The 21,625-nt window shown below is 30.1% G+C and overlaps 2 protein-coding genes across 2 annotated transcripts; one reads left to right on the top strand and one right to left on the bottom strand.

The window, feature by feature from the left end:
- Nucleotides 1-1,667: 1,667 nt before the first annotated feature.
- On the bottom strand, nt 1,668-3,624 carry LOC107929130 (pentatricopeptide repeat-containing protein At5g43790). Its single transcript, XM_041101365.1, has 2 exons — nt 2,015-3,624; nt 1,668-1,828 (listed from the first exon to the last, which is right to left on the bottom strand). Exons 1-2 carry the CDS (start codon nt 3,589-3,591, stop codon nt 1,816-1,818), a joined length of 1,590 nt encoding a protein of 529 aa, XP_040957299.1. The 5' UTR covers nt 3,592-3,624; the 3' UTR covers nt 1,668-1,815.
- Nucleotides 3,625-14,672: 11,048 nt separating this feature from the next.
- On the top strand, nt 14,673-21,219 carry LOC107929142 (protein argonaute 10). The gene is made up of 22 exons (XM_041101364.1): nt 14,673-15,191; nt 15,601-16,066; nt 16,301-16,509; nt 16,597-16,746; nt 16,821-16,954; nt 17,043-17,152; nt 17,242-17,348; nt 17,456-17,594; nt 17,695-17,811; nt 17,906-18,013; nt 18,097-18,168; nt 18,275-18,397; nt 18,474-18,630; nt 18,796-18,917; nt 19,065-19,202; nt 19,289-19,431; nt 19,516-19,578; nt 19,908-19,971; nt 20,058-20,193; nt 20,286-20,359; nt 20,462-20,588; nt 20,702-21,219. Exons 2-22 carry the CDS (start codon nt 15,617-15,619, stop codon nt 20,899-20,901), a joined length of 2,943 nt encoding a protein of 980 aa, XP_040957298.1. The 5' UTR covers nt 14,673-15,191; nt 15,601-15,616; the 3' UTR covers nt 20,902-21,219.
- Nucleotides 21,220-21,625: the final 406 nt, after the last annotated feature.

Genomic DNA, 21,625 nt, shown 5'->3' with positions numbered 1-21,625 from the left:
CTTTAAATATCTAAATAAACAAGCAGTTATCTTTTCTACCCAAAAAAAAAAAGCACTTATAATTTAGGAGCGAAGTTTTCATTTAACCTTTTATTGGAAATAAAAAATTAATATTTAATATATTAATAATATTTTTTTATATTACAAACAATTTTAAAAATTATCATATATATATTTAAATATATTTAATATACTGTTGGCAATAAAGTCAGGCGATTGATTGATTGTGAAAGTTTTAGACATGACAGGGAGGAAAATATGTCACCTTTCCATAATGTTCTGTGTCATATATAAAGCAATTAAAAATATATGTTCATTAAATTAAACGAAATAATTAATTAATTTACGTATAATTTGATAAATTTTGGATTAAATTGAATTTAAATTAAATAAGATTAAAAAATAAAAATAAAATTTATAAAATCTAGTATTTTACTAAAATAAAAGTTAATGGTAATTTATTTTTTAAGGAAATCAGATGTCAATTAAAATTTTATTTCATAAAAATCTTTTACCATTATATCACAAATTTAATTCATAATTAATTAATAATTTATTTGTTAAAATACTAATTAATACTCATCAATTCGAAGTTTGACTAATTTAAATTAACAAAAATGAGAAAAGGAAAGCAGTAGGTCCTATGCTTTTTTATATTTTTAGAATTTAATTTTTATACTTTTTTTTACAAAAAAAAAAGCATTCCATTAATTTTATAAAGATAGAATTATGATATGATGATGTGTCCAGGATTTTACCATGAATACGTGTCATCAACTCATTGACCGACTAGGAAGCACTAATGCTTTATGGCTCATGCTCGTCCCACTAAGCTTAATTAACATTATATATTTTTATAAATCCATACATCATTCTTCTTGGTTCTTTATGACATTTGATATTTGCACTATTTTAGCACATGTTTTATATATAAATAAGATCACACTTTTGGATAAACAAAGAGTTGTAAAGGGTAAATTTTGATTCATCGAATGTCATCTATTGAGGATAATTGTATATACTGTACTAATTGAACAAAGCATTAAGTTGAGTACACATTATTATTTTTATTAGGAGAATAATTGAGCCGAGTTGAGTTGAGTTCGAAAATTAATTGGTAAGTTTAAGCTTGAATTCGATCAAACATATGTTTTTTTTTTAAGTTCGAGCACAACTTGAAATATAATTAAACTATTCGAGTTTGGGTTAAATTAAGCTCATTTATCAATTATCATACTCAAGTACAAACTCAAGCTTAATTAAGTTATTGCATACTCAAGCTTGAGTTTGAACTCAGTTTGATAATTAAACTTAGGGCTAATAATATATACTAAGGGCAATAACATAATTTAATAGTATAAAAATATTTAAAACGTATATTAAAAATGAAAAGCTCGATAAGACTCACGTGTCATTCAAGCTAGTTATTACTAATCTCAATAATTACCAAATTGAATTCGAATATTTTTTAATTCAAATGCAATTCATTTACACATTGATATTGATAAGAAACAATGTCATAGCCGCCGATAAAAGAATTTACTAATTTTTTTATATGGGTCAAAATGCAATATTTCCATTTTAGTAAGAAGGCCAAGGAACCTCTCCCCTTTGAATCCGCCCTGAGTAACAACACTCAAAAGGCCTTTTGAGTCCAATGCACATAATTTTACTCAAAACAGACCAAGTTGTATATATAGTGTAATCAATAAACTATCTAAAAAATCATATAAAATGGAAATTTAAAATCAAAGATGACTAACCTCTTTATAACCAAACTTTTTTTGCATTCAAACACTATCTTTTAACACTATCTCACCAATAGTCCCTGCAAGAACAAGTCCCATTTTTGAAATGATGAAACCGAATTCGATCTCTTACAATAATATCTCTTCCATATATCTTCGAAATAAGCTTAGTACTTTCATGGCAATCACTACAAACACGAAGATTTTTAATGATACGAATAGGAGCAGTCGAATCAGAAGCAACCAAAGCAAATGCAATTGCTAACCTTTCACTATGGTAAGTAAGTGCATGTTCTTTTTCCTCCTCATCTATGTCAAACAACACTTCTTTAGTTCTAGGCTTATGACCATATTGCTGTAACCTTTTGCCAACTTCTTCGAGCTTCGAATAAATTCGTTTCGACCACAGGTGAGTTTTGTCTCCGATCAGGAATTGATGCATGGCACCATTAACTTCAACTAAGCTACTACCTGGCATTTTATTAATCCCATGATCCTTCATTAATTTCCTCACTCTTTTAACATCTTCCCATCTATTAATGCTTGCATACATATTTGATAAAAGCACATAGTTCCCACTAGTTTCTGGCTCAAGTTCTAGTAAATGCTTCAATGCAATTTCCCCAACTTGTAAATTACCATGAACCCTTGCTGCCCCAAGTAAAGACCTCCATAAAATGGCATTGGGTTTCATTGGCATTCCCTTGAGCTTTTCTTCAGCTTCTTGAACCCTCCCAGCTCTACCTAAAAGGTCTATCAAGCACCCATAATGTTCAAGCTTTGGCTCCTTACCATAATCTTCATTTATTGACTCAAAAACCTTGCAACCCTCGTCTACTAACCCAACATGTGAGCAAGCACACATTGTAACAACAAATGTCACATCATCAGGCACTAACCTTTGAAACTTCATTTTCTCAAAAAGTTGAAGTGCCTTGTGACCATAACCATGAATACCAAATCCACCAATCATTGCATTATAACATAATATATCTCTTTCAGGCAATTCATCAAACACCTGATATGCCAAGTCCAAACACCCACATTTTGAGTACATATCTATCAAAGCAGTACCCACATAATAATTTAACTTAATATTGTACTTCAACACATAAACATGCGCCCATATACCTTGACAAAAAGCACCTAAATTAGCACAAGCACTAACTAAAGCTACCAACGTAACTTCATTTGGCTTAACTAAAGGGTTTTTCTGCATCTCAGTGAATAGGCATAAAGCCTCCATTGATACACTAGTGTCCTCCTCCTCACTAGTAACACCACTACCATAAGCGGATAACATTGAATTCCAAGTAGCTAAATCTGGGCTCCTAATTTGATCAAACAAACATCTAGCCACACCCAATTTGCCATACTTGGCATAGAAATTAAGCAATGAGGTTTGGACAAAATCATCATATGCAAGTCCAAGGAATTTTAACACATGGGCATGTAGAGCTAGACCATGGAGATGAGAACCACAAGCCTTGAAAAGAGAAGGGTAAGTGTGGGAATTGGGTCTAATTGTTTTATCCCAAAGAACTCTTTCATACAAGGAAAAAGCAAGTTGGGTTTCACATTTTCGGTTGGTTGATGATAGTACTGAGGAAATGAGACTGTTGTAAAGGAAAATTGTTGGGTTTGGGATTTGGTTAAAGATTGTGAGGGCATGAGGTAAGGCTAAAGTGGCGGATAAATAGAGGAGCTTGCTGAGAGGGTAAGTGTGGTGAGTGAGGCCTGTGGTTACCATTTGGGCATGGACTTGCTTCAGAGAGCTTAGGGTCTGGCATTTTGATAAGTAATTTAAGGTTATGTGATTGAAGATTGGATTTGATGAATTCATTAGCTATTGAACTTTTTCTTGTAGATGGATGGTTCCAATGGAGAGATTTGACCACTAAATGCATGTATAATATGGGGATTTTGGTCCTGAGCTTGGGTTTCAAGCATGTAAGCCGAATTCACTGTTATGGGCTCATATTCCATTTTGAAAGCAGAATTATGGACTATCCTTGAATGTTTGAAGTTGGCATTCGGCTCGGGCTTTCGAGGTTGATGGTGGGTTTGAATTTGAGATGAATATTTTAGCTCCCATACAATGTTTTTTAAAAGTAATCTTGATCTTAGTTTATTGTACATATATAAATTTTGATTTGTTGTAATTATATATATAACTTAAATTGTGGTTCATATATATACATAAACCTCTAATCTTGATTTAATTGAACACATTAAAAGTAATCAATACATACATTTATTTTCATGTTGGATTAACATAATTGTTTGTGAATGAAATATATCAACATAAATGGTGTTAATTCAATAATATTATTAGTGATTTATGAAAATTGAATTAGATAAAAATATCATGTATAGAATCGCACAAAATCAATGTTCATGTATATTTTTTTATATTAATCCCTAAAAAATTGAGATTTATATTCAAGTTCTATTATGTGTCATAAAAATCATAAAAAAATCAATCTGAATTGATTAAATCTAAAAACTATTGTCTTTTCAACCAAAATACTATATAAGAACCAATGAATATTCAAATAACTAAAAAAAATCAATTTTTTTATGTATTTATATTCAAAATTTAATAATATATAATAACAATTTTTTTAGCACTTCACCAAAAATAGAATCGACCATAGATATTTCAATTTTGAATTAAAAAGAACAATATCGACCCTACATTATATGATAGTAGATAGAATAGGGGTTGTTTCAAAAAAAAAAAAGTAGATAGAATAGGGGACCTATTATATTCACTTTCTTGTTGGCACCAATTACTCAAAAATCAAAAGTAAGAATAATAATGAGATGATATATGGTCATACATGATATGATTGTATCAACCAAATAATTTGAAGTTTGATTTGAAAATAGGGATAGAAGAAGAAAATTTCACCAACAAATATTCATTTGTAATGATGATTTCATGATAAATTTGAGCTCACTTTATTCTTTTTTTCCTCCTCATTTTTGGTGGTTCCACCTTATTTGACTGCCAAACATGGAATCCATTATGGAAACTAATATAGTCATTCATTTATACCTTTATTGGGGCATTTTTTATTTCTGGGTTTTAAATAAAAAATAATCTACTAAAAAGCAAAACTAGAATTAAGTTCATGTGCCACATTTTCATCTTATAATCATAATAGCTTTTCATTCAATGACGAACTCGTATCTCTTCGTTGTTATATTCGGAATAAAAATCATTTAAAATTTTTTATATATTCAGATTTAAATTTTATATTTGCTGGATTGTGTTCATCTATTAATTTAATTGATCTTTTAATTCAATTCAAATTAATTTAGTTAATCGGTTCAATTGATCCATATCAAACGGTTTGACTCCTTATCTTAAATTAACACCTAACTAATTTTTTATTCAATTAATTCGATCGATGCAGTTCTGTTCTTTATAGCAAAATGAGTTGTGATCTAGGCAAAAAGGCAATGCCCTTTGGTGGATTGCCCATTACATATATATCATATTGGTAGATCAAAATACTATCATTTCACATTTAGATTAAATCATGTGAAAAAGATTAATGTTTAATGATGATTATTGTTTTTTATACAAAATTTCTATCTATAAAAACTTTTTTTTGCCCTTAAATTAAAAAATAAAATGTATTTAAATACACGTAAATTCATATTTTCCTAATTGTTGTAATAGCAATAATATTAACGGAACACAAAATTAAAAGTAGATTTCATATTTATTGGTATCTCACACTTAGAACTTTGTATTAATATATCCAATATTGAATTTTTAAGTTTGTTTTAGTAAAAAGGAGAGAGGGGGGGAAATGAAATTGATGGACCCAACTTGTTTAGAAGAGGGATTAATACTAATTTTTATAAGATTAAAAGTATAGGTGATAGCAAGATTAATTATTAATTTTGAAAGTTATAACAGAGAGATCAAATTTAAGGGTAAATTCTAGGTAGTAGGTAGTTATCTAATTTATTAAAAATTTTCATTTTAAATATCGAAAATAAAAAGTTTACAATTTAAGCACCATCATTATATAGTTCGGTCATTTTGGTTATTCTCGTTAAAATTATAAATGGCAAGTTGATGTGACAGTTAAAAAATCGATATAATAATAAATTTAGCCCTCAACTTTTACATATTATATCGATTTAGTCACAATTTTAAAAAATTAACCTTCAAATTTTACAAATCTTCACAATTTGATCTTAATTCTAAAAATTTTAAAAAATACATAAATATTTTTAAAAATTTAATATTAAATTTAATATTAAATAAAATTTTAAAAAAAAATCTCCGCTCCCCCACCCTGTCACCACTCTCCCTCTCCCCCTCTCCCCCTCCCACCATCAACGTCCCTGTCCCCCCTCCTCCCACCCCCTACAGGCAATAGACTCTTGATTGTTGACAGTAAAACTTGACATTATAAAGTTTATACAAACATAAACACTGCACGAACCAACCATAAATGAGCAGCCAATAATCCTCCCTCCTAAAAGCTTCATTATTGTCAATATAAATCAATAATGATCTTTCATTTCCCATATAAAAGAAATAGGATCCAAGTCCAAAAGATTAGCCAACAAGAAAAGAGAAAAAAAAATCCAACATCTTTATGCTTCAGTGCGTATAAACTCTTCTTTTGGTTGTAAATTTTTTTGTCTGGGGAGTTTTTTTATTATCCAATATTAATATAATCATTTTTATTTATATTAATATAAATTTTAAATTTATTATTATATCTTTTGAAATTTTGTATGTATTTCTTTGAATCGTTTTGAATTAGGATCAAATTTGTAAAATTTGAAGGTTAATTCTTAAAAATTATGATTAAATGATATAATATGTAAATTGAGGGTTAAAATTGTTATTAAACGATTTTTAACTGTCACGTCAACTAGCCATTTGTGATTTTAACGGGAGTGACCAATATGATCGAACTATGTAACATGAATGCTTAAATTGTAAATTCTTTATTTTAAGTGCGTAAAATGAATTTATTTTAAATAATTAAGTGACCATCTATATAATTTACTCAAAATTTAAAGATAATTATGTATTCAGATTTCATACGGAAAAACGAAAAAAATAAAATAAATTATAATGAAAGAAAAAGGATGGACATTGGAAGACATCATATTTAAAATTTATGCATAATGAATATTTAAATTTATTTGATATTTATGAAATTAATAAAAAAAAATCATATAATAGTTTAGTATATAAGGTTTAGACCTAAAAGGGCACTAAGAGCTTAGGGACAATAAGTTAAATTAAATAAAGTAGTACTTTAACTATGATAGGGACATATAATAAAGGATTTATTAGTAATTTGATCCCTAAATTAAGCATGGACAATGAGTGAAATTATTAATAAAGCCTACAATAAATCTAAAGGTAAATTCCTCAATGTCACTTAATTATTAGTAAGTTTATATTTTGATCCTTTAATTTTAAAAAGTTACAATACAATTACTGAACTACTCAAAAGTTTTCATTTAAGTCACTGGACTGTTAAAATCATTGTTGTATGTCATTTTTTGCTTGCACAATTTGCACTAATCAAAAGCTCTCATTCCTCTTCTCTTATACTATTCAGTTTTTTTTCATGAAACAATTTTAGATGTCATGAATCTACAAATCAAAATCTAAATAACTTTCTTTTCTAATCTCCGACACTGACTGGATCTAAGGTATGTTCTTCTACTTATTAGTGGAGTACTAATCCACTGTACCAATAATAAAGTCCTCACTTGGAGCTCACTAAGTGAGTTTTTTAAAAAGAAAAAGAAAATCTTAACAAACTAGTGTCTTAAATAAAAACTTTCAAAAAGTTTAATGACTTGAACGAAAACCTTCAAATAATTCAGTGACTATTTTATAATTTTCTAAAGCTGAGTGACCAAAATATAAATTTATTAATAATTTAATGACTCTAAATGTAATTTACCTTAAAATTAAACCCTAGAAAAAGTAAATAAAAGGAAGGGATAATGCAATGTCAGTCAAAGTAAAGGAGAAAGAAAAGCAAAAGGGTGATGTTTGGCCTTTAACACATCAAAAACTCTCTCTTTTTTTTTTGTTTTTTATTGGTCCCAACAACAATCACCTTTTGTCATCTCCAATAAATCAAAGTGAAACCCTTTCACCTTTTTTCTAAAAAAAGTTCAATTTAAATTAAATTTAGGATGAATATGATTAACAATTTTGTACTCTTCCTTATGATTCAAATTTTGATTTTTCTATTGAAAAATAAAATTATTTATAATTATTAATATTGTAAATTTTATACGCCATGCTAAATTATTTATAACTTCTTAACTCCCTAATTTTTTTTTAAAAAAATATGCTTTTAACTTTAAGAAATCTCATAAATGAAAAAAAAAGGGTCAAAAAGTAATAAAATCCAAAATAATAAAAATTATTAACTACGCAACTGCCAAAGAGCCCATTTCAGTGTACGGACAAAAGCTGCGGGTGGGTTTTGAAAGGACTGCATAATATTGATGGGCCCCCACTAATTAGCCCATCGCTTTATGATCTTTATGGGTCCTACTTTTTATTTTATATCATTATTAGAAAAATTATTGAGAGATCAGTATTGTATTGTAAAATAAATTGATTTAAATGGATAATACAGCAATTAGCAAATCAACTTTTTAAGATTATTAATGGATTATTATTTGCTATTAATTGGTGGTTTGATGAGTGTGCCTAATTAATATTTTTAAAAAACAAAAAAAAAATAATTGTGACATATAATAATTTGTTAATTTTACTTGTCGAGTTAAAAAATTATCCCCATTATGAATTAAATAATTATTATATGTATTTATCAAATATGAAATTAATTGAATTAATTTGTTTTTATAAATACGAAATATATATACTATAGCAATATGATATTATAAAAAAGGAAATAAAAAATTAGGTTCACAATACTTATTTATACTTTTGAGTGATTTACTCTTTTATTTGTTACCTTTTTATTTTTTAAGGTAATTTATTGATTTTAATTGTTATATAATTGAAATAATATTTGTTATTTCGCAATAATTAGTATTCCTAATTTATTTCATGCCAATAAAATTTATAGACCTTGCATATTAAATTAAAATTGTTATATAATTTTAAAAATATTCCTAATTTTTATTGAAATAATAATTCATATATTCCTCACATTGAAAGTATATAATTTCATGCACTATCTTGAACACATTATTATATATAAAAATAATTTAATTTTTTATGCATCAAATACAATTTTATATACTATATTATAGTGGATCCTAAGATTTCAAACCCATTTCAATTCTAATAATTTAATACCATAATTGCAAAAATAAATAATACTAATATAATCAATGGGCGACACATATACAACCAAAAAGAATGAATGACTCAAAACCCTAGATTTTTTTTTTTTTAAATTTTCAATAACCCCATCATGGAAGGAGTTGCACGCATGCATTACCCAAACCCCAAAACATTTTTTTACAATTTATTTAAATAGTCTTTCAATGATCAAACCTAAATAAATAGATGTTAAGGATAATCAAATGCTTGCATGCATCTTGATATAAAAAAGAATGTAGATTTTTTATAAACTTCAAAGGAAACACCAAAACATTTGTAGGTTGACCATGTTACTCTTCATTGTTATTTATTCACTTTGGTAAAATCAATATATGATAATTTATGTATACATGTCGTGCTTTATGGTTGGTATTAATCACATTTATCTAAATATAATAATGTATGTTTTGAGTTGAACTATTGTTTATTAGTGGCTTTAATTTGTAGGAAATTATAAGTATAATGATAAAATTGTATGTTAATGATAAACGTGTTATGGAGGATCGCGTATTAGATGTGAAATTATATTGTATTTTTCAACTCAAAAAATAAGTGAATTAATCATTGTACATTAGATTAAAGTATAATTTACTCTTTGATCTTTTGATTTAACATATAGAGACTAATTACCTCTAAAAATTTTTAAATTAATCTATACAAATAACTCTTTTTTCTTTTATATAATATGGAGGTTGGGCCCCCCACCCTAAGCACTCACCCATCTCCCTTTGCTTATGTTTTAGGACATAAAAAGAACACACTAAAGAAATACATAACTTGGGAAACTCACCCACTTCCTCTATTGATACCTATTTTTTGTCTACAAGCTTAGGATCCTCTCCTCCATGCTCTATATACCCTTTCACTTACTAGAGTATTTAATTTTTTATTAATTAAAACAAAAAATTCCAATCCCAAAATAAAACAAAATTTGCCCATCTATCCATTCTCCCTTTACAAAATTTATTTCCTTGAAAAAAAAAAATTTCCTATGTCACAACAAAACAAGCCCATACCTCAAAATATATATTTTTAATTTTAGATATTTCATCTTGATAACATCTGTATCAACTAATTAAACTAAAACCCAAATTATTTTTTTAATCTTCTTTATTTCGTGGTCTCAAGAAGTGAGTGCAATGAATTAAAAAGAAATTACATATATATAATTCTATTCTACTCAACTTTCAATAGTTTGCAATGATAATAAATGACAATTAAACAAATAATTACTTGATTTTCTTTTTGCTGTTTTTGATTCATGGCCATCATGAATAGAATCCAAGATGAAAGTGGTCCACCTTTTTTTCTAAAGTCCCTTCACACTTTGCATTGGAATTTTTTTTCTTTTTATGTGTCAAACTTTTTATATTTATAATTTGGGTTTTGAGTGTATGCTTAGCTCCTTCACTTTGTCATTAAAATGAAATATAAAATATATGAAAATTCAATTTTTTTAGATTAAGTATATAAATATAATTTTGAAAAAAAAAGAGACAATTTAACACCAAAGCATGAGTCTTGAAAACACAAAATCATTTCAAAAGATTAAAAGAAAAACTTTAAAAACTGGGTAAACAAAACAATGAAATATTTGAAAGCATCCAAAATATAATGAGTGTGGGATTTGCCTTTGCCTTTGTATTAAAACTGAAAAATCATAAAAAACACACATAAAAATTGACTTTTAAATGAGGGGTGAGTGGGACCCAAATATATCTCATCTGAAGTCCATAATGTCATAATACACAATCACTGCATCACTCCACCACACTCTGAAATTGAATGGTGCTTTGTCCTCTTTTTAACTCTCTCTCTGTTTCAGACTCTGAGTCTTAAGGATCCATCATATGGTATATTGTACATCCATACCCCACCTAATCTCATGAAATGACCCCCATCACCACCGTTGATCTTGGGCCCCCAAATCATATCATGCCAAACTAAGAATATAATGGAGATGAGACGAAGTCGAATACTAACAAGCTCCAATTTAGTTATAATTTTGTTTATATAATAAAGGTGAAAAATGTAATTTTAGAATATACTACAATGAGAAGCTTGATTAATTTCGAGTTGTTCAAATCAGTATTATGATTCTTAAATTCAAACTTATACTAAAATTTAACTTAATAACATTTAAATCAAACTTAAATAATTTACGAGCATCAATGTATTGTTTACGTACCTATACCAAACTCCTATTCAATTGCGCACAAACCTTATTAGGGATGCCCGCTACAGTCTCAATCTGATTTTTATATAATTTATTTTATTTCGTTTTGAAATTAATTTTATTTAAAGTTCTAACACCCAATTTTGATTATAAAACTAAAATCTTTTGAGAAACACTCCTTAAATATAATCTATTATATTTTTGTAATTTTTAAAATTATTTAATTAAAATATATGAAATAAATGTTATAAAATTTTATAAATTCAAATTTATAATTAAAAGATGTAAAAATACTTATAAAATTAAAAAGACAAGTGTTTGAATTTTTTTTTTAAGATGATGGGAATGGGTTTGATTTTAATTGAGTCAATTGAGAGGGTCTACTCTTTTGGGAGAAATATTGAAGTGTCACCTGTCAGGTAGTTGATATTGTCCTTTAAGAATCAAAGGCATTGTCCCCATGTCGGGGTTTTGTCCTAATGACATTTACGACGAGCCATGTATGGTTCATGGATAGGGGTGCCTCGGTTAGAGTAGATCAATACGTACAAAACTCAGGACATGTGTTAGATTGGGTGTGTGAATAAATTATGGAGGGCGTCATAGCTGGAACCACAAATCTTGACCTTATATGCACCTTCAATTGTTGATGGTATGGGTTAGTTGCTAGAGAAAGACATTTCAAAGACTTCTTCTAGAGAAGCGGATACTTGTGTCAACAAAGTCAAACATAATTTAAGGATAAACAACACCCATGGTCACTCTAAAATAGGGTTTGTCTTATTTTAATCACTTCAAATTTCTTTTTCAATTCAGTCTCTCTAAATAAAAATAATTGTGTTAACTAGTCACTGTTATTAAATTTTTCATTTTTTAACAGACTGCTGATGTGACACACTAGCCCTATGAGTGACTAACATGTGGCATTCTTTTGTTGACTTTTGGCTAAAGTTTAGAGACATCTTTATAACGTTTTGGGGGAAAAAGTATTTGACTAATTAAAATGTCTCTAAATTTCAGTCAAAAGTCAACAAAAAAAGTCACGTGTTAGACGCTCAATTAGCCACGTCAGTAATTCATTAAGAAAATAGAAATCCTAACACAATGACTAATATACATAATTGTCTTATTTAGAATAACCAAAACAGGACAAATCCCATTTTAGAGTCACCATAGATTAATTTACCCTAAATTTAAAATTTTTAGTTGAAAACCTATCCCACCTTATCCTACAACAAACATGGCATTAGGGAAAACAACTTTATAAGGTCATGTCATGTCAAGTTAGAATCGGATTTTGGATTATTTTGCAATCTCTAATCATATAAATGTATATACCAATAACATTGAATCGGGTTCCCTTTATTAATATTAATATGAAGAGAAAATTTCAAAATTAATATTAATTTTGATTTATATACAATAATTTTTTTATTTTCATAATTTATTAACGTTGTAATTCACAATACTATTTTACACATCTTATGTACAAATAATTATATTTATTTAATACAAAAGTATATTTACATATTTGTTTTTTACAACTAAATTCAAAATCAAAGATATATATAATTCAACCAAAATAAAAATTTCATATGTACATTAGAACAAAAATTAATATATGTATCGCATTAAATATTAAACTAAAATTCATATGCAATTTTAATATTTATTCCTTCCATTTAATAATAAAAGTTTATACATTTTTAATAAAATCTCAATATATGATTCTTAGAAAAAATCATAAATTATTTGATTTATATAGGAAAAAAATTTTTTTTGATAAACAATAACAATAGCATTATTTTTTTAATGTTTAATTCGAGTTTTATCATTATGATTCATTTGATGAAAATTCATAATTATATAATAATATTAGTAATTAACTTTTATAAAATTAAATAAAATCAAGATTGTATTTAACAAATTAAACATAAAATTAAATAAATTCGCAATTAATATTAAATTTATTCTATTAACAAAATGTTATAATTTAAACACAATAATAATTCAAAGTAAATAATAAAAATTTAATACAAATACCTTTTTTTAATAATATTACCCAATTTATCTAATTATTTGATTTTCATAATAAATATAAAATTTAACAAATTAAAATAAAAAAGTAGTTCTCAGTTTTTGATAAGATGGAATATATGTACAGACTTAAAATAGTGTATAGATAAATGCATAAAATATTAATTAAAATGTGTTGTAAGTCTTTGTAAATTTAGGATTTAGCTCTTGTATTTTTACTTTTAAGAATTTAATCTTTTAATTTTTAGGTTTTAAAATTTAGGTTAAATTCTTAATACTATTAATATTAATTTGTTGACATGCAAGTTCATTATAACATTATTTATTTAGTTATATTGTTATCAATTGAATATATATTATTTCAAAACGTCACATCAATAAATTTAATAAAAGAAATAGTAATGTTAACCATTGGATCTGAATTTTAAAATATAAAAAGTAAAAGGACTAAGTTTCCGAAAATAAAAGTAAAATAACTAATTTGTAAATTTGTAAAGAGTACATAGACCTATGGCATATTTTAGCTTAAAATATTTGCTTAGGATGATAATAACAATAAGGGTAAACCGCTTTAATGCCACTAAACTATTTGTAAATTTACATTTTGATCATTCAATTTCAAAAAATTTACAAAATAGTCATTAAATTATTTGAAAGTTTTCATTTAAATCACTATATTGTTAAAATCACTGTTGTATGACATTCTTTATTCACACTGTCTACATCAATAAAAAACTCTTATTCTTTTTTCTCTTCTACAACTCATTAAACATTATAAATCAACGAATCAAAATCCTAACAACTTTCTTCTTCAATTTCCGATATTAACCATCAAATCAACACTTATTGTTGGACTAAAAAAAAGACTTAACAACTCGATGACTTAAATAAAAACTTTCAAATAATTTAATAACTTAAATAAAAAGTTTCAAATAATTTAATAATTATTTTACAATTTTTTAAAATTAAATAATTAAAATATAAATTTATTAATAATTTAATAACTTAAAGTATAATTTTAATCTTAGAATAATAATTTAGGAGAGAGACAATACATGAAGCAAAGCATTACATAAGTACTAGAGAGAGAGGAGAGAGGGACTGCAAAGTTCGAATTATTCTTCTTCTGTGTATCCATCCTCTCAGTTCATTATCTCATTTGGATTATTATTATTATTTTGGTCAAATATCTCTTTTGGATTATTTAGTTACTATGTTTAAGTTTTTTAATTAATTTGGTTTTTTTTGTTAATTTTTTTATTCTCCATCTCCACCATCACACCCTCCCACTTTCCTCTTTCACTTATGTTTATATATATATATTCAATGTATGTGCTTTTTATAGACTGTCGTTTTTTTTTTTACTTTTATTTTTATTGTTTCTTTAAACATCAATGAGCCATGGTGTACGTCCTCGAGGCTGCTGCCCCCATCAGTTCAAAGCAATAACACACAGAGAAAGAGAAAAAAGAAAAGCTTAAAAGCTTAAGCTAAGTGCTAATTAAAAAACCCCAAAGCCATTTTCATTAAAAATGGCAGCAAAGAATGAGTGAGTGAGAGAAGAAGAAGCTTACAACAATAAAAGGCTTTAACACGTGATAAAGAAAACACCAAAAAGCTCTTTTGCATGCGTGTATAAAAGATTCATCACCACCATCACCTACACACCACCATCATCATCTCCCTCTCTCTTTTTTTCTTCTTTGAATCCTCTTCAAAAATCCCATCTTTTTGAATCTCCTTTTTTGGGCCCTGCTCTTTTATTTCTCTCTATTTTTAAACCCATCTTTTCTATCATCTTCCTCTTGTTATCTTTGCTTCAAAGTTCACTGCTTTTTTATTTTTGTTTTCAAGTTGGTGACTGGTAAGTTATTTGGATTATGGCATTTAATGAGTTCATATATATTTTTGGTTTTATTTATTTATTTTTTTTATATCCATGTGTGTGTTTACATTGCCCTTTTCAATGTTTATTCCTTCTCTTTGTATTCATGCTCTTGTGTTTTTTTGTTTTCTTCTAGACTGTTTTTATTCTTTCTATATACCCAAAAGTTCCATGGTTTCAAAATCTCCTCTTTACAGAAAAAAATCAGCTCTCTTTAATGCTGTTGTTATATTCATCTGCTTGAGCTTATATTCATTTCAAGACTGATGTTTTTTCTTATAAAGTTTCAGTTTTTAGTAGTGACAGACAAGCTTGATTTGGGGTTTTGTGTCTTTATGTGTTCATATATATGAAATTGATTTTTTTTAACTATATCCTTGTATATCAGCAAAGGTAAACCAAGTATGCCTATAAGGCAAATGAAAGAGAGCTCAGAGCAACACCTGGTGATAAAAAGCCACTTGCAAAACACTATGAACACAGTTCAAAGACCACCCAAAACAGCACAAAATGGCAAAGGTCCACCACAAGCTCATGAACCTCACAACAACACAAAACAACCCCATAACCAAGCCACATCACCTCCATCAAAGAATAGAGGAAGAAGAAGAGGAAGGGGTGGTAAAAAATCTGATCAACTAGATGTTTGTATGAGACCAAGTTCAAGGCCTTGCACTGTAGCACATAAACCAGTGAACCAAGATTCTTGTGGAATGGAAATGGGGTTCCCCACTTCAAGCAAGTCTTTGAATTTTGCACCTAGACCTGGTTATGGTCAAGTTGGGACAAAATGTATTGTGAAGGCTAACCATTTCTTTGCTCAGTTGCCAGACAAGGACTTGAACCAGTATGATGTAAGCTTTTTTATTTCTTGTATTTGATTTGGATTTTCATGGCAATATTTGAAAGTGGGCCCTTACTCTGACATTCATCATGTGTATGCTTGCTATGTCTTTTTCATATTTGCTGTTAACATTGAAGATGCAATGCTATAACTTTTAACGGCATTTATGGTGTTATATTAAATTTTGTTCTTATTGTTGTTTGCCTTTTGGCAAAACCTGTATGTTGCCATTTGTTTTTTGCAGGTTACAATAACTCCCGAAGTAGCATCCAGAACGGTTAACCGAGCTATTATTGCAGAACTTGTGAGACTGTACAAAGAATCCGATTTGGGTACGAGATTGCCGGCTTATGACGGCAGAAAGAGTTTGTACACGGCCGGTGAGCTTCCGTTTGCGTGGAAGGAGTTCGTCGTTAAGCTTGTAGACGAGGAAGATGGCATCAATGGCCCCAAGTGAGTAATCTCATACATAAATAGTATATTAGATATACATTACTTCCTTTTGAATTGATCTCTAAAGACCTATATATGATTTTACAGAAGAGAAAGAGAATATAAAGTGGTAATAAAGTTTGTTGCACGAGCAAACATGCATCATTTAGGCCAGTTTTTAGCCGGTAAGCGAGCTGATGCTCCACAAGAAGCGCTCCAAATACTAGACATTGTATTACGAGAGTTATCGTCAAAGAGGTACGTGTTCATAGAAAACTGATTCTGTTTATCAATATTATTCTATACATCTCATTTTGCCTAATGTTGTGAAGGTACTGTCCTATTGGGAGATCGTTCTTTTCACCTGATATTAGAGCACCACAAAGGCTTGGCGACGGTTTGGAGTCATGGTGTGGTTTTTACCAAAGTATTAGGCCTACTCAGATGGGGTTGTCTCTGAACATCGGTATATGAAATATGATCAAATTTACAATATTTTTCAGCCTTGATGGTTCTTATCTTTTGTTTATCTCTATTTTACCCTTTTCTAACAGATATGGCTTCAGCTGCATTCATCGAGCCTCTCCCTGTAATAGAGTTTGTTGCTCAGCTTCTAGGCAAGGATGTACTGTCTAGGCCATTGTCGGATTCCGATCGTGTGAAGGTATGGTTTTCATTTTACTTCTGCTGCAGTACGGTTTTGTTCTCGGCATTTGGTTTGATCATAATTACTAACTTTGAAATAACCAACAGATTAAGAAGGCGCTCAGAGGAGTCAAAGTAGAGGTGACACATAGAGGGAATGTACGAAGAAAATACCGTGTTTCAGGATTGACTTCTCAGCCTACTAGAGAACTAGTGTAAGCTTGAACTAGAGAACTTTCCTGATTATGGATATTAAGGCATTTTGCTAGAGCTCGAATGAGAGTGCTTATACTGTCGTTATTACCTATGGTGCTTTTTTCAGGTTTCCGGTTGACGATAACTCTACAATGAAGTCTGTTGTTGAATACTTCCAAGAAATGTATAGCTTCACAATTCAGCATACGCATCTACCTTGCCTTCAAGTTGGAAACCAGAAGAAGGCAAATTATTTACCTATGGAGGTTAGAAGATATCACCGAAAGTTTTATTATAAGTTCCCTTGGTAATTATCCTTTTTCTTTACTAACTCCGAAGAGAAATCTGGACTCGTTGATTCACTAGGCATGCAAAATCGTGGAGGGACAGAGATATACGAAAAGATTGAATGAGAGGCAAATTACTGCTCTCTTGAAAGTCACATGCCAAAGACCGAGGGATCGAGAAAATGACATTCTGCAGGTACATTTTATATAGTAATCTTGTATGCATATCAACTATCCCCGATCTTCATTTGCTTGACAAGTTGTCTTTGCTGCATATTGAACACAAGCAGACGGTTCAACATAATGCTTATGATCAAGATCCTTATGCAAAGGAGTTTGGAATCAAAATTAGTGAAAAACTCGCTTCGGTCGAGGCTCGTATCCTTCCTGCCCCTTGGGTAATATACCTAAAACTTATGCATAATCCAAAAAAAAAAGGAAAGTGTTATTCGTTATTGATTGTTTCATTGGCTCTTTGCAGCTGAAATATCATGAAACTGGAAAAGAAAAGGATTGTTTGCCTCAAGTGGGGCAATGGAACATGATGAACAAGGTAATATTCTTGTCTACAAGGATTTTAATTGCTCTACTATATAAGGTCTTTTCTTTTTCTAGCTTGGGTTGATAATGTTTCGGCTTCTTGCTTTTACGTTATCTAGAAAATGATTAACGGAATGACTGTGAGCCGATGGGCATGTATTAACTTCTCACGAAGCGTGCAAGAGAGTGTTGCTCGAGGGTTTTGCAATGAACTTGCACAAATGTGCCAAGTTTCTGGCATGGTAGTTTCTTTTTTCCTTATATCTTTTATGTTTTCATCATGGAGTACAAGTTTATAAGCCATTGCTGTTTTTATAGGAGTTCAATCCCGAGCCTGTTATACCGATCTACAGTGCCAGGCCCGAGCAAGTGGAAAAAGCTTTGAAGCATGTTTATCATGCATCCATGAAAACTAAGGGAAAAGAACTAGAGCTTCTATTAGCTATATTGCCTGACAACAACGGCTCGCTTTATGGTATGTCATATCATTTGTGGTTCTAATTCTAATATATATCTGTGTGTGTGCGTGCGCGTGTGCGCGTCATTCCACTGTTCTTATACATGCTTAGGGCGGCTACTTAAAGAATGATCTCAAAATGGTACTGCTGTACTAAACTGTGACATCGTTCTACTTTTTCAGGTGATCTCAAGCGAATTTGTGAAACTGATCTAGGATTAATATCACAATGCTGTCTGACAAAGCATGTCTTTAAGATCAGTAAACAATACTTGGCTAATGTGGCCCTTAAGATCAATGTTAAGGTTAAATAGTTTCTCCTGGTTTATATACACAAAACTAAGTTCCACATAATCATTTGATTTGAACCTTATACCAATTATGGTCGCTATGCGTGCTTCTGAACTTTTTTCACAAAATATATTTGAAACATTGTTCCCTCATTGTTGCAGATGGGTGGCAGAAACACTGTTCTTTTGGATGCTATCAGCTGCCGAATACCGTTAGTTAGCGATATACCGACCATAATATTCGGAGCAGATGTGACTCACCCGGAAAATGGAGAAGACTCGAGCCCCTCAATAGCAGCAGTATGATTCTTTTTCCTAGCTTCTTTTCCTCGAACTTGTTTTCGTCCTTGTGCTAATAATTACACATAAATATACCTGTTCCATAGGTAGTAGCTTCACAAGATTGGCCGGAAGTGACGAAATACGCTGGATTAGTTTGTGCTCAAGCTCATAGACAAGAACTCATACAGGACTTGTACAAAACTTGGCATGATCCTGTACGTGGCACTGTCAGTGGTGGCATGATCAGGTATACTGATTTCAGTTCCGTTCCGTAGGTACTTTCACCCTTGGGGTTGCATGATTTTCGTTCTAATATCAATTTCTTGTGCAGGGATCTTCTGATATCTTTTAGGAAGGCCACGGGGCAAAAGCCGCTGAGGATAATATTTTACAGGTTTGTCATCAAGGATTTGTTGGTAAATATTTCAACATTTTCCTGTGTCTTATCAAGGCAAACTCGACCTGTTAGCATAAGAATGACTCATCTATATGCATGCACTCTTTGTTGCTCTAAAGTTCATTTTCTTTTATATATCCATGACCAATAGATATCGAGACATGAGTATGGAAGTATGATCCTTCAAAAACAAGGGGAAACTTCTAGAAAGATTAAGCATTTCTGTGTTGGATATATACCCAAATTCAACACTCAGTCCACTACTCGTGCATATGCTATATGTTGTAGGCCTTGTTCTTACACTAACTTGTGAATTATTTGAGTAGGGATGGTGTGAGCGAAGGACAGTTTTATCAAGTTTTACTGTACGAGTTAGATGCAATCCGGAAGGTGAGTATCCATATATTTTCTTCCCGGATCAGTTCAGCATAAACGGATTTGGAACATTTACAATTTTGATACGAAATTTATTGCAGGCCTGTGCTTCTCTTGAACCGAACTATCAACCACTGGTGACTTTCATTGTAGTGCAAAAAAGACATCACACTCGTTTGTTTGCTAATAATCACAGGGACCGAAGCAGCACGGACAAGAGTGGAAATATTTTGCCTGGTAAAACATGGAGCATCTTGGATAATTTGATTATTTAGGATATGCTGACACTTGGTGTATATTCTAACAATGGCGCATATTGTTCTTTTCAGGCACTGTCGTTGATTCGAAAATCTGTCATCCATCGGAATTTGACTTCTATCTTTGCAGCCATGCCGGTATTCAGGTACAACATTAATTTCCTTTGTTCTTTAGCGTCCTTCATAGAATAAACGTTTATCATTTAACTTTAGAATAATTTTAATATTTTTCTTTAACTTTCGGGCAGGGAACAAGTCGGCCTGCACACTACCATGTTCTTTGGGACGAAAACAATTTTACTGCAGATGGAATACAGTCTCTAACAAACAACCTTTGTTACACGTATGCAAGGTGCACGCGCTCGGTCTCTGTTGGTGAGTTTTTCATATGAAGGCTATTAGGGCTTCTCTCAAATGTTCATTTGAATCCCTGGAATTTATCGAGTTTTCAGGCTTTGATATAATTTCATTCGCGGTTTCCTTTGCAGTTCCTCCTGCCTATTATGCACATTTAGCTGCATTCCGAGCACGGTTCTACCTAGAACCAGAGATGCAAGACAATAATAGCTCAACAGGCGCTGGTTCAGGTCAAGCAAAAGGTGGTGGTACAAAGGCAGCGGGAGAATCCGGGGTGCGGCCGTTGCCGGCCTTGAAAGAGAATGTGAAGAGAGTGATGTTCTACTGCTAGAACCGTAGCAAAAGCGAGGCGGAGATGCAGCAACCATGAACGACCTTTCGGTTCACAATGTTGCTTGTACAGTTGCTAATGATACTTGCATGGTTGCATGCAAGGTCTTCGAATTAAGGTCGTCAGCGCAGCCTTTAATGTAAAAATGGTCGGTGGGACAGTGACCAAAATGATCTTTGATGGATAAAAATGTTTAAAGTAGGTATATGTAAAGCAATGCTTATTTAGAATCAAATCTTAACGTAGGAAATTTTGGCTGAGAAACTTGCTATAATCTCCTACCCTCCGTTTCAATATATGACGAAGATCTTTGAATTAGATAGAATGTTAAAAGGTGTTGAAAGTTTTTTAATCCTTTTATTCTAGTTCATGAGCATAGCTTATTTCACAGCTGAGTACAATGAGCACTTCTTAACCTTCGAGTATAGGTTATAAAATGGACATGAAACACTAAAAAGAATCGGATTTATCCGAAATGAATTGGATAGAACTTATACATAATTAAGATCTCATTGACAGATCTCTCCATGGTTGTGTGGTGTTGAAATTTGAAAATTCAGATTCTAGTCCTTTTAGATTCAAATAATTTTGAGTTATTTGCTCAAGCTGTTTAAAGCTTATAAAGTTTGAGTCGATTGAAGTTTGAGTAAAAAAAATTAAGAAATTGAAAATGGATCTAAAATGATGATATTTAGATGATTTTGGTTCACAAGCTAAAAACCCA

This window comes from Gossypium hirsutum, chromosome D09 (genome assembly GCF_007990345.1).
Source record: "Gossypium hirsutum isolate 1008001.06 chromosome D09, Gossypium_hirsutum_v2.1, whole genome shotgun sequence".
NCBI classification, from domain to species: domain Eukaryota; kingdom Viridiplantae; phylum Streptophyta; class Magnoliopsida; order Malvales; family Malvaceae; genus Gossypium; species Gossypium hirsutum.
The sequence above is the reverse complement of the archived record's forward strand: the minus strand, read 5'-3'. Positions and strand labels throughout refer to the sequence as shown.

Excerpts from the sequence above, each read along its gene's own strand:
- LOC107929142 (XM_041101364.1), top strand. The coding sequence starts at position 15,617 with ATGCCTATAAGGCAAATGAAAGAGAGCTCAGAGCAACACCTGGTGATA. Across the intron at positions 16,067-16,300 it reads AGGACTTGAACCAGTATGAT|GTTACAATAACTCCCGAAGT; the intron begins GTAAGCTTTTTT and ends TGTTTTTTGCAG. Across the intron at positions 19,203-19,288 it reads CGAGCCCCTCAATAGCAGCA|GTAGTAGCTTCACAAGATTG; the intron begins GTATGATTCTTT and ends CCTGTTCCATAG.
- LOC107929130 (XM_041101365.1), bottom strand. The coding sequence starts at position 3,591 with ATGAATTCATCAAATCCAATCTTCAATCACATAACCTTAAATTACTTA.